The 14,018-nt window shown below is 36.3% G+C and overlaps 1 protein-coding gene across 5 annotated transcripts in view; it reads right to left on the bottom strand.

Moving 5' to 3' along the window:
* The window catches only part of LOC127855132 (phosphatidylinositol 4,5-bisphosphate 3-kinase catalytic subunit delta isoform-like), a 123,835-nt gene that overhangs the window by 21,927 nt on the left and 87,890 nt on the right, over positions 1–14,018 (bottom strand). For all 5 annotated transcript variants that reach the window (XM_052390516.1, XM_052390521.1, XM_052390519.1 and 2 more), the window contains 4 exons: positions 11,558–11,701; positions 7,012–7,171; positions 3,716–3,822; positions 2,121–2,230 (listed from right to left, as the gene is read on the bottom strand). In XM_052390516.1, coding sequence (XP_052246476.1) covers positions 2,121–2,230; positions 3,716–3,822; positions 7,012–7,171; positions 11,558–11,701 — 521 coding nt within the window. The remainder of the gene's footprint in view (positions 1–2,120; positions 2,231–3,715; positions 3,823–7,011; positions 7,172–11,557; positions 11,702–14,018) is intronic.

Below are 14,018 nucleotides of genomic sequence, written 5' to 3'. Positions count from 1 at the left end.
ACATAACTGAGGAACATGTGGATCACTGCTCTTGAAAAACCAGTCTGCACGGTGATGACATACACTGTAACTCCAATATAACGCGGATGACGGGGTCCAAGCCATGCAACAGCATTATAAAAGGACAGCGTTATAAGTTTTGAGCTTATTTATTTAAGGGGGCTATAATACAGGTATAGAATAGCCAATAATATAGGTCCTGTCACTCCTGTGTATTGTCATGCTGTGTTGTCATCCGCAAATACATGCATATAAACCGAATCGAACGATAAGAGTATACATACCGCTTTTCTAATGTGCACATTTATCCGATAATCCAATATAATTACAACATCACTTAAGAACAAATAATGTTAAACATTTATGACAAGAAATATGTTAACGAATTTCGTAAACAAAGTCATATGCTTATGCCATTTTTCAGAAAAATTAGTACAATGCATTATGGGACACAGGTTTCATTGGACGAGCGAATTTCAATTTAGACTAATGCAATACGATACATGTACAAAGAAATGGTTTTATTGCGTCATACGCAGCATGTAAAAAACGTGCTTTCTGTGGACTTTCTGATAAAGGGCAAAAATTTAAGTGCATCTCTGTTAACTATTACACTACGTAAGCATGAAAATAAATCGTCAGGATTTTTAAATTTATTTTTCGTATGCGTACTGAAACATTAAATACACACAGAGATATTTTTATTTATCAAGCATGTGTAGCATATAATAAACAATAACTCACTTACACAGCCATAGTTTATACAATGAAATACAACACACGATAAAAACAAAACATAAACAGGTAATCGTTTAAAATAACTTTAATTTTAATTTGATAATTATTCCGCTTACACTTGCCTTATTGAAATTAGTGCACCGAACCGCTCTGTAAGGGAATACATGTAATAAACACAGATTCGCGAGTTTTCACCCCTTTATTGACATTACACAACATATTAACACCAATTAGCTGAAGAGTGTCGTTTAACCTCTAATCGATTAAAATGAGTTAAACGGATGGATAAAGCAATCAAGTTGTGATCACCGGCTTCTTTGAATTTTCTGAAGTTGCATAACATGGATTTGAATCAGAAATGGAAGGTTGGAGAAAAAACAGGATCCAAGGACCCCCCGCATTATATTGGACACAGCATTAAAACGGACAGCACTATATTAGAGTAACAGTGTATTGATAAAATTCAATTCAATTGCTTGAGAAATGTTGAAGTACTTGGCTCCACAGATTGAAAACATTTTATGCTAAATTCAAAAGCTAATAACTCAGAAAAATGTTGATCACAGAGCATGAGCAAATAGTCTAGAACATGTCCACTTCATATGTTGATCACAGAGCATGAGCAAATAGTCTAGAACATGTACACTTCATATGTTGATCACAGAGCATGAGCAAATAGTCTAGAACATGTACACTTTATATGTTGATCACAGAGCATGAGCAAATAGTCTAGAACATGTACACTTCATATGTTGATCACAGAGCATGAGCAAATAGTCTAGAACATGTACACTTCATATATTTATCACTGAGCATGAGCAAATAGTCTAGAACATGTACACTTCATATGTTGACCACAGAGCATGAGCAAATAGTCTAGAACATGTACACTTCATATGTTGATCACAGAGCATGAGCAAATAGTCTAGAACATGTACACTTCATATGTTGATCACTGAGCATGAGCAAATAGTCTAGAACATGTACACTTCATTGTAATGTAAGTTTAAATTCAATCACTGTCAGTGTCCATCAAGCCTATTTTTGTAGACAACACCCTTGAAGATGATAATAGTACATTCATACTGCTTCCTGACAAGAATGTTTTCCTGATCTCAATGAGACCTTTAAAACCTTCATCTTGCATTACTGACCAAGTTAACAAATATCCACCAAGAAGAAAAGTAAGAATGGCTACATGCAACCAATATAAAACCAGAACCGCAGGTGGTTCAGGCTTTATGCTCTTTGCTGCTCATCAGTTGGAAATGTAGCCATAAAAACTTGAATCTATTAAGAAAGGTCTTTAAATTTGATTTTCTAACGGACTACAAACAGGTCAAAACATGTAAAAGAGTTAATTAGAAGTTTTCAGAACTTACCATCTCCATTCTTATATATGATGTGCACCTCGGGTCCCTCTACATCGTGATTGGTCCAGACAAGATACAGGGGGCGCTTCTTTGAGTCCATGTATCTACACTTATCCACGCTGAAATAGCAAGACAAAAAACTTGAATTGTCCGTTTTGCCTGAATTACCATTTTCCCACTTGTTCAGACGTCATGGGCTGCTCCATTTTAAGGTCTGATTTCAAACAATGCAATTTTCCTACCTAAAGTTTCATATTAACACCTCATATTTAGTCCAGATATGCCCTGCCCAAATTTTTACAAAAACATTCACAAGGGCAATAATTGTAAAATTATGAATGCAGGAGTTATGGTTTTTATGCACTGCATTTACAATCAAACATATTTGCCTACATAATAAGTCCCACGTGGTACCTCTTAATTCAAATTTAAGTATAAAAACTGTTTCAATTGAAAACATGATGTTGCTTTGAAAATTTTAGGTAATTTGATTACCTTAAAGGGACCATTACACAGATTTTGGCATGTATTGAAGTTTGTCATTAAATGCTTTATATTGATAAATGTAAACATTAGATCTAAAAAGCTGCATTAAAAAAAACAAGAGAACCGCATATCGGGTGCCACGCTCGGCTGCGAAAGCTTGTCAGAATTTTTTTTAGAGGTCACAGTGACCTCGACCTTTGACCTTGTGACCCAAAATGGGTGTGGCGTGTAGAACTCATCAAGGTGCATCTACATATGAAGTTTCAAAGTTGTAGGTGGAAGCACTTTGATTTTAGAGCGAATGTTAAGGTTTATGTTTAAGTTTTATATTAGAAGTCACAGTGATTTGACCTTTGACCTAGTGACCTAAAAATGGATGTGGCGTGTAAAACTCATGAAGGTGCATCTACATATGAAGTTTCAAAGTTGTAGGTGGAAGCACTTTGGTTTTAGAGCCTATGTTAAAGTTCGATATTAGAGGTCACAGTGACCTTGACCTTTGACCTAGTGACCCAAAAATGGGTGTGGCATGCAGAACTCATCAAGGTGCATGTACATATGAAGTTTCAAAGTTGTAGGTGGAAGCACTTTGATTATAGAGCCAATGTTAAGGTTTAAGCCGGACGCCTACGGCGGACGACGAGCTGGCTATGACAATAGCTCGGGTTTTCTCCGAAAACAGCCTTGCTAATAAGAAAAGAATTAAAGAAAGATAAAAAAGTAACCCTCAACTGGGCTCCAACCACTGATCCCTGGAGTAAAACTCTATCACTAACACCATTCCGCCATCCGTGCTCATACAATGAGAGATGAATTTATACTGTATATAAACAATCGTCGTAGTATCACAAAATATAACCACAGAAACAGAACTCTACAAATTATTCAAATGTTTTGCGTTGCAACCCTTAATAATTTTCAGGTTTTTAAATCATCAAACGATGCATATAATGGATATTTTAGAGCATGGTAAATGTTCAGTATTACAGTTTCCTCACAAATATCATAACTACAACATAAATTTGCAAATCAGAAACATTTTTTTTTTATTTGGTCAATTTACCAAAACGTGAAAAGGCCCCTTTTAACTTACGTCAAACCTTTCAACATATACACACCTGAGCTCCTTCAGTTTGTGGAGTGGAGACATGGGGCTTATCAGCTCACACAGCTTCTCTTCGAATGACTTCTGACCCAATATATCACGCATGTTCTTGTAGTTTCCCTACAGTCACATGAAAATGCATTCGTATAATATTTGGACTTCTTTTAAAACTAGAGCTTTGTCACAGAGGAGACAAATACCTCCACATGCCACATTGACACAGAATATTTTGCATGTTGTCTTCACAAAAAACAGTGGACACCATGCTCAATGTTTAAAACGCACTAAGTGACCCTGTGACCTAGTTTTTGACCTGGAATGGCCCATGTTTGAACTTGGCCTCGACATCATCTTGATACAACTTCTGACCAAGTTTGGTGAAGCTCGGATGAAAACTACTTGAATTAGAGAGCGGACACCATGCTCAATGTTTAAAAAGCACTTAGTCACCCCGTGACCTAGTTTTTGACCCGGCATGACCCATATTTGAACTTGACCTTGACATCATTTCGATACAACATCTGACCAAGTTTGGTGAAGATTAGATGAAAACAACTTGAATTAGAGAGCGGACACTGAATACAGACTAACCGACAGACACAGACAGACAAGCTCACTCCTATATACCCCCCTAAACTTGGTTTGTGGGGGAATAATGATCTTGCTGTTAAAAAATATTGAAATGCCAAAAGTCGCTCACCTGAGATAAAAAGGAACTGACCAAGTTTCATGAAGAATGAACAACAAGAGATTGCCAAGCAATATGATCCCCTACCGGTGAAACTCCACCATTGTCAGTAATTTTTTTTTTATATATATTTGTTGCCATAGCAACTAGATTTTTTGACGTAGGAACAAAATGTAATGACGTGCATAATCTCCATATTGCCCTCTATCCATGTTTCAAGTTTCATGAAAACATATTAAGAACTTTTTAAGTTATCGCAGGATCCAGAAAAGTGTGATGGACTGACTGACAGACTGACAGACTTACCGACAGACTGAGGGCAATCCATAAGTCCTCTCCTGTTTCACCGCTAGGGGACAATAAATGTTAATTTTAGAGTGCTAACAAGGTTTTACTATAGCTATATAAAGATAAATCCCCTTTGGCAGCCTTTTTTTTGCAACAGACCGAAACCTTTTTCGCACAAATACAAATATCATTAAAACAAATATTCTGATCAAGTTTCATGAAAATTGGACAATAAATGTGACTTTTATGGTGTTAACAAGTTTTTACCTTACTCATATAAGAAAAATTGCCCCACCCCCTGGTGGCCATGTTTTTCAACCAACAGGGACCATTTTAGAACTAGTCTAGGATATGATTGGGACAAATCTTCTGACCAAGTTTCATGAAGATCGTACAATAAATACGGCCTCTAGAGTGTTAACTAGGTTTTACTAAGGCCATGTATAGCCATATAAGGAAAAATGCCCTGCCCCCTGGTGGCCATGTTTTTCAAGCAACTGAAACCATTTTCGAACCAAGATATTATTGGGAAAAATCTTCGAACTAAGTGTTTCATTATGATGATACAAGAAATGTGGCCTCTAGAGTTCTAACAAGGTTTTACTATAGCCATATTAGGAAGAATGCCCTGCCCCTTGGCTGCCATGTTTTTCACCAGACCAGAACCATTTTCCGGCTCATTTAAAATATCATTAAAACAAATGTTTTGACCAAGTTTCATGAAAATTGGACAATAAATGTGACTTTTAAAGTGTTAACAAGTTATGCCCTGCCCCCTGGCAGCCATGTTTTACAAGAAACTAGAACCATTTTTGAACTCGACCAAGATATAATTGGAACATATCTTAAGACTCGCCAAATTTCATGAAAATTGGACAATAATTGCGTCCTCCAGAGTTTTTACCAGGCAAATAATGATGCCGTACAATGCACAATGGACAAAAGGCGATCACAAAAGCTGACCATGAGCACATTGTGCTCACTGCTTTGGTGAGCTAAAAAAAAGAAGTAGTTTAGTGTATGAATTTAGTGTTTTCTCATGCAGGTCTTCCAAAGCAAATTGGTTCAAAAACAAATTTACCTATTAAATCTGAACTATGCTTAACTTAAAGCACATGGGAACGGTGTCTTTCTGTATCAGGAAGCTAAATACAAGCCGCATTTCGAAACCATATGCCATGTTAAACCAGTGTTGCCCCAGACCAACAAGGGCAATTGGCTGAAATAAATAGATTTAATCTGGCTGACAGGCTTAGATCTACAGACCTTTTCTGCAATATTTTCTACTATATGGCTGACAGGCTTAGATCTACAGACCTTTTCTGCACTATTTTTTACTATCTGGTCGACAAGCCTAGATCTACAGACCTTTTTTGCACTATTTTTTACTATCTGGCTGACAGGCCTAGATCTACAGACGTTTTCTGCACTATTTTTTACTATCTGGCTGACAGGCCTAGATCTACAGACGTTTTCTGCACTATTTTTTACTATCTGGCTGACAGGCCTAGATCTACAGACTTTTTCTGCGCTATTTTTTACTATCTGGCTGACATGCCTAGATCTACAGACCTTTTCTGCACTATTTTTTACTATCTGGCTGACAGGCCTAGATCTACATACCTTTTCTATGCTATTTTTTACTATCTGGCTGACAGGCCTAGATCAACAGACCTTTTCTGCACTATTTTCTGGCTGACAGGCCTAGATCTACAGACCTTTTCTGCACTATTTTTTTACTATCTCGCTGACAGGGCTAGATCTACAGACCTTTTCTGCGCTATTTTTTACTATCTGGCTGACAGGCCTAGATCTACAGACCTTTTCTGCACTATTTTTTTGGTATCTGGCTGACAGGCCTAGATCTACAGACCTTTTTTGCACCATTTTTTTACTATTTGACTGACAGGCCTATCTCTACAGACCTTTCCATCACTATTTTTCACTATCTGGCTGACAGGCCTATCTCTACAGACCTTTCCATCACTATGTTTCACTATCTGGCTGACAGGCCTATCTCTACAGACCTTTCCATCACTATTTTTCACCATCTGGCTGACAGGCCTATCTCTACAGACCTTTCCATCACTATTTTTCACTATCTGGCTGACAGGCCTATCTCTACAAACCTTTCCATCACTATTTTTCACTATCTGGCTGACAGGCCTATCTCTACAGACCTTTCCATCACTATTTTTCACTATCTGGCTGACAGGCCTATCTCTACAGACCTTTCCATCACTATTTTTCACTATCTGGCTGACAGGCCTATCTCTACAGACCTTTCCATCACTATTTTTCACTATCTGGCTGACAGGCCTATCTCTACAGACCTTTCCATCACTATTTTTCACTATCTGGCTGACAGCGTTGATCTTGTTGAGAGCCTCCATCTGCTTGCATAGTATGGCAAGGTGGTGGGGAGACATCTTGAGGTAGATCTCGAGCAGCAGGCTGAACCGCACTGTCACCGTCGCGATGTGCACTTCAGACCTGCAACAAGCAACACGATGGCATCGGTTTTTGTAACTGTGTATGTGCTCATTTTGTGCAAAACAAAATTTGAATTGAAATGAAAAAGAAATCAAAACAATATCATTAATAGATTACTAGAAAATGTTGGTCAACTTAATAGTTTTTTTATTTTTATTTTGTACATAAATGCTATATATTTATACATTAATTTATGTTAAAATAAATATTCTTTGTTACATCATATTCTTATTTTAAAAGGCAGTTGGTTTCATATATGATACAACAATATAATTAATTTACATTCACTGGAATCAATACATCCAAATTAGGAGGCATACAGTGTGCTTATAAATGGTCCTATTTGTTATTATTGCAGACATTTTTGTATAGGATGTACCGGTTGTTGTAACAGCCCTAAGATGCAAAGTGGCATAAACTTATACAAATTCGTATGTGCGTTGATAGGCTGTTATGTGTATGCAGGACAGTAGACCATAGGCCTTTTTTATGTAAAAGTCAGACAAAAATATACCATTAAATCAATGTGTATATAGCAGACATGCATATGGGTTGCTACACAGCAATTTAAAACTTATACGACAACTTGGCAATTCAAGTCAACCGAATTTACTAAAGTGAACTAATTAAAACAAGGGACAAAATTGTCACAAAACCAGGTTTTCAGTTGAAAAAATGTATGATAAAGGGAGACAATTCAAATGTGTATTGTTAACCCCTTGTGTAAAATTGACCTTGATTTCAATTACAAAAAAGTCTGATCAAGAGAGACAACTCTAAATCAAAATGTGCATTGTTACTGATTGTTTATAGTTACATAGTTGTTTCAAAATCAATCTATTTTTAGTTGTGGCGACCTTGACCTTGGAGATATTGACGTAATTCTTTCGCGCGACACACCGTCCAATAATGGTGAACGAATGTGCCAAATGATTTTAAAATGTCACAATGAATGACATAGTAATGGCCCAGACAAGCTCATTTATGGCCATTTTTGACCTTCAAACTTAAATTGTGACCTTGACCTTGGAGATATCGACGTGATTCTTTCGCTGGACCCACCGTATAATGATGGTGAACAAATGTGCCAAATGATTTTAAAATCTCACAATGCATCACAAAGTAATGGCCCGGACAAGCTCATTTATTGCCATTTTTGACCTTCAAACTCAAATTGTGACCTTGACCTTGGAGATATTGACGTAATTCTTTCAAGCCACACACCGTCTAATGATGGTAAACAAATGTGCCAAATGATTTTAAAATCTGACTATGAACGACAAAGTTATGGCCCAGACAAGCTCATTTATGGCCATTTTTGACCTTCAAACTCAAATTGTGAACTTCACCTTTGAGATATCAACGTAATTCTGTCGCGCGACACACGGTCCAATGATGGTGAACAAATGTGCCAAATGATTTTAAAATCTGACAATGAACGACAAAGTTATGGCCCAGACAAGCTTGTTCCGCCCGCCAGCCTGCTTGCCGACATCGCCAATCTAATAACCAGTTTTTTCCTTTTGAAAACCTGGTTAACAAAATGTATAAACTCCGATACATTTGTTTAAAAAGAAAATGACTCATTTTTCAATGCAGTCTTCAACGTGTTATTGGGGAGGACAATTTCTGTGTAAATGGAATTGTTTGTTTTAAGGAAATCTTCTCTAAACTACCCTTGGCATTCCCAGCCAAATGAAACATGCCACAATCGGGTGACAACTCACGAAAATGCATACTGTCTTTTTCTTACTACACCCCCATATTGTATGCAAAAAGAAGAGCGCCGAATCTATTCTTTAGTTTTGGCAACTACAAAGTACAAACTGCAAAGTGTTATGTGTCAGAATATACGCAGAATTACACAATATATTTGGCCAAGAACAGCGCCGAACATGTAACCATAAACTACCCTAAAACAGACAGAATATATGCAGAATTACACAATATATTTGGCCAAGAACTGGGCCGAACATGTAACCATAAACTACCCTCAAAACAGACAGAATATATGCAGAATTACACAATATATTTGGCCAAGAACAGGGCAAAACATGTAACCATAAACTACCCTCAAAACAGACAGAATATATGCAGAATTACACAATATATTTGGCCAAGAACAGGGCCGAACATGTAACCATAAACTACCCTAAAACAGACAGAATATACGCAGAATTACACAATATATTTGGCCAAGAACTGGGCCGAACATGTAACCATAAACTACCCTCAAAACAGACAGAATATATGCAGAATTACACAATATATTTGGCCAAGAACAGGGCCAAACATGTAACCATAAACTACCCTCAAAACAGACAGAATATATGCAGAATTACACAATATATTTGGCCAAGAACAGGGCCGAACATGTAACAATAAACTACCCTAAAACAGACAGAATATATGCAGAATTACACAATATATTTGGCCAAGAACAGGGCCAAACATGTAACCATAAACTACCCTAAAACAGACAGAATATATGCAGAATTACACAATATATTTGGCCAAGAACAGGGCCAAACATGTAACCATAAACTACCATCAAAACAGACAGTATATATATGCAGAATTACACAATATATTTGGCCAAGAACAGGGCCAAACATGTAACCATAAACTACCCTCAAAACAGACAGAATATATGCAGAATTACACAATATATTTGGCCAAGAACAGGGCCAAACATGTAACCATAAACTACCCTCAAAACAGACAGAATATATGCAGAATTACACAATATATTTGGCCAAGAACAGGGCCGAACATGTAACCATAAACTACAGGGCCAAACATGTAACCATAAACTACCCTCAAAACAGACACATCAAAATACAAACCTGAAATATAGAGAATAACAGGTTATTGTCCCATCGTTTTGTAATATATCAGGCGAGGCTTAGAATAATATAACGGCGAGGCTTGCCGAGCCGTTATTTTATTTGTGCCGAGCCTGATATATTACAAAACGATGGGGCAGTAACCTGTTTTTCTGTTTATCATACCACATTTTCCTAAAAATCTGCAAAACAATCCATTTTTTATATTTAAAATGTACGGGTCACCGCTGATTTTGCTGATCCGGCCTTTACACGATGACATACATGTAGCAACGGCGTTCGAAAAGACGACACGAATAATCGCTTATTTTAAACATCGTCTAGAGAAAAAAAGTTGTTTGCACTACGAATGGGAAGAGTACATCCGCTTTAATTATAAACGTCTTGAATTGAAGATCAGGAATGGACTGCAGCGACAAATTTAATCGAAGAAGACGCTTCAACAAATTGTTTGGAGACGCCATTTTGGAGATGTGTATTGAAATTGACATTTTGATGATGGTGCCAATATTGACATAAGCGTGTTAAATCGTTTGTTTAAAAAGTTGAGGATAAGCATACACTTATCATTTGTCTTGACTTTCTGTGCAGCACTTGTGAGTGCAATGACTGTATCGATATTATTTACGATTTATTTCCCATTGATGACTTCATTCAACTTCTGCAGTGCGGGCTGTGGTGATTTTTAAAAAAATCACGTTTTTGTGATTTTGACTTTATACTAAAATGAAATATGTACGTTCTTGTTATCAAATTGTTTGTTTTGTTGAACCTGATTCATGTTGATAGAAAGTGTTGACTTTATTGCAAATCCCACGTAACTCCAAACATTGACTGATATAAGAACTTCCTGTTGGCCATGATATAAAAAAATATATCAGGCAACGTTATATATGGCAGATATCAATGCGGTGGTATGATAAAATGGTTTATTATTTTGCTAGAGAATTGAATGCATAAAATAATACTGTTACTGTATATAAAACCGTAATGCAACTTGCGATATTAATGCAATGTCCAGCAAAATTTCGCCAGATTGCTGTAAATCCAGTATCTCTCATTATGCTTCAGATTCCAGCTCATAAGTTTCCTTGGAGCCATGGCTAAATGGGTAAATAAAGTATTTCGAATTATAGCTTAAAACCCAGCTCAAGTTTTATTGGACAGGCTTTTTCCTAGCCATTTTGGGAAAAAATGCATTTTTTGCAATTGGGACTTTGTTTGCCCCAAAAGTCCACTGAATTAGAAAAACAATCCAACATAACTCTTTATAAATCAAATTAGGCAAACAAAATTAAGTAAATTATAGTTATATACTTTGTAAGATATAACTGAAAAAAAAGATGTATAATAATCCTTAGACACTTCTTTTTTTGAACATATTTTTTTTAATTGGGTTTGTTTTTATTGGGATTTTTTTTCACTTTCTCTTTGGGAATGGGTCTGTTTAATACCCCAGGAAAAGGCTTGTTGGGTCAGGCTATATGGGTGAATCCAGTAGCTCAAACTATTTAGATGTCCCTCTTAATAGCCAGCCTACCTGAGTAGCCAGAAGAGTTTCTGTCCTATGTACTGATTGCCCAGCGCCTTCTCTAAGAGGAACTCTGCCAGTGGACAGTACAGGTAGTTCTCATACTTCAGTGCCTGAACCAGCTGTAGCAGGTACAACATCACCTCGTCATCCCTGAAATAGTGGCAACACGGAAATTAGAGATTACATTTGGGCAACACTTTCTGTCTAAACTGGATTTTTGCTAAGAAGAGACTATCTTTAAATGAAAAATACAATAAAAGCAGAAAGTGTAGTCCCTGATTAGCCTGTGCTGACTGCACAGGCTGATCTGGGACAACACTTTACGCACATGCATTAAATCCCCTTTTCACAGAGCACAGCCCATTTGTATAAAACTTATACTTAAACACTTCATTCGAAATAAATAGCTTATCCTAGTTAATTATATGCCACATTTGTGTCAGCTGTGTAATTTCTATATGAGTCTTGCTCTGAAAAAGCTGGGCTTAAAGCATGTGTGTAAAGTGTTGTCCCCGAATAGCATATGTGTAAAGTGTTGTCCCGGATTAGCATGTGTGTAAAGTGTTGTCCCCGATTAGCATGTGTGTAAAGTGTTGTCTCCGATTAGCATGTGTGTAAAGTGTTGTCCCCGATTAGCATGTGTGTAAAGTGTTGTCCCCAATTAGCATGTGTGTAAAGTGTTGTCCCCAATTAGCATGTGTGCAAAGTGTTGTCCCCAATTAGCATGTGTGTAAAGTGTTGTCCCCAATTAGCATGTGTGTAAAGTGTTGTCCCTAATTAGCATGTGTGTAAAGTGTTGTCCCCAATTAGCATGTGTGTAAAGTGTTGTCTCCGATTAGCATGTGTGTAAAGTGTTGTCCCCGATTAGCATGTGTGTAAAGTGTTGTCCCCTATTAGCATGTGTGTAAAGTGTTGTCCCCGATTAGCATGTGTGTAAAGTGTTGTCCCCAATTAGCATGTATGTAAAGTGTTGTCCCATGATTAGAATGTGTGTAAAGTGTTGTCCCCGATTAGCCTATGAAGGTGGCACAGGCTAATTAGGGACAACACTTACCACCTTCACCATTTTTTTGCTAAAAAGACATTTCCTTAACAAAATATACCATAAATTCAGAAAGAATCATCCCCGATAAGCCTGTGTGGACTGCCAAGGGTTATCTGGGAGGACACTTTATGAACAAACATTAAGCACCGTTATCCCAGAGTGTCTTTCCTTATTAGACCTTATTCCTTGTCTAAAAGTGAGGTTTGACATTCCTTTAAACTTGTTTAAACCTGAAACTCCTTGAATTTACCCTTCCAAGTTGGTGCCCGCAGTTGAATAATTCTTTCATGATTGAAGTTGCGTTGTAAGTGTTATATGTATTGTCCTGTATTGTATATTCTAATTATTTGGACACTTAAAAATAATTAGATACATAAAATATTAAAAAATTACAGGTGTCTGAAAATTTCAAGACAATGATAAAGTGTCCGAAAATTATTATTATATTGGAAAAAAAGCAATAAATAAATGCACAATAGTTTTATTGTGATTTGCTCTTCTTTTTTTACTTTGAAATAAATACAACTTCATAGTTTTGGTAACTCTTGTTTGAAATGATACAGAACAAAACAGTAAAAACTTTTAACATACTGCTTCCTTAAAAGGATAAATACCCAATTACACAGATGTTATGGTCTATTGCCCTCAGGCATGCAACTGCCAGGTTTTATGACATTAATCCAGTGGTAAAAATCTATGATCAAAGTGTCACAAGATAAGTGAGAACACTGGGCCAAAATCCAGTAAAATAGTTCTGTAAAATATACTGTCCAAATATTTAGAGCCCCGCATGTCCAAAAAGTATTTATTTTGGCTAAAAAAGAGGGTGTTTGAAAATTTAGTGTCCAAAAACTTGGCAGGGTTGATTGCCTTAAATAAGACTAGTTACTGTATACATAAACTTTATTATATTTCTGGAGTTTAATTATTTCTTTATATATGAATAAATGTCAGTTACTTATCCAAAGAAATGTAACCTCGCCTTGTGAGGCTGTTAACCTAGCACATTTAAATGTTTGAGTAAATCCAAGTGATTGCATTGCACAATTGTTATTTGTGCTTTCTTCAGTACAAATTTGGCATGAATGATAATTATCTGCATTTCAACATTGATAAATCTATCTATTAACAGCTCCATTAAGTTACAAATGTAAGAAATATCTGATAAGGAGTTGAACACTCTTAAAATTTACAATTGATGTTCTAAATTTCACAGTACACTTCTATATCCATTTCTTATAGCCTTTAATTTTTTTATTTTTATATGAACTGATATAAGCAAAAAAAGCATTGTAAATTGGTTTGTTATCAAACATACTGCAAAAAATGATAACTATTATGACAATCATGTGATCACATTAACAAAAGTAAATTGATTTAATCACAGTTTTCAAACCCCTTCATGAAATATATAATTAAATT

The sequence above is a fragment of the Dreissena polymorpha genome, chromosome 13 (assembly GCF_020536995.1).
Source record: "Dreissena polymorpha isolate Duluth1 chromosome 13, UMN_Dpol_1.0, whole genome shotgun sequence".
NCBI classification, from domain to species: Eukaryota; Metazoa; Mollusca; class Bivalvia; order Myida; family Dreissenidae; genus Dreissena; species Dreissena polymorpha.
This window is presented reverse-complemented; position numbering and strand designations above follow the sequence as displayed.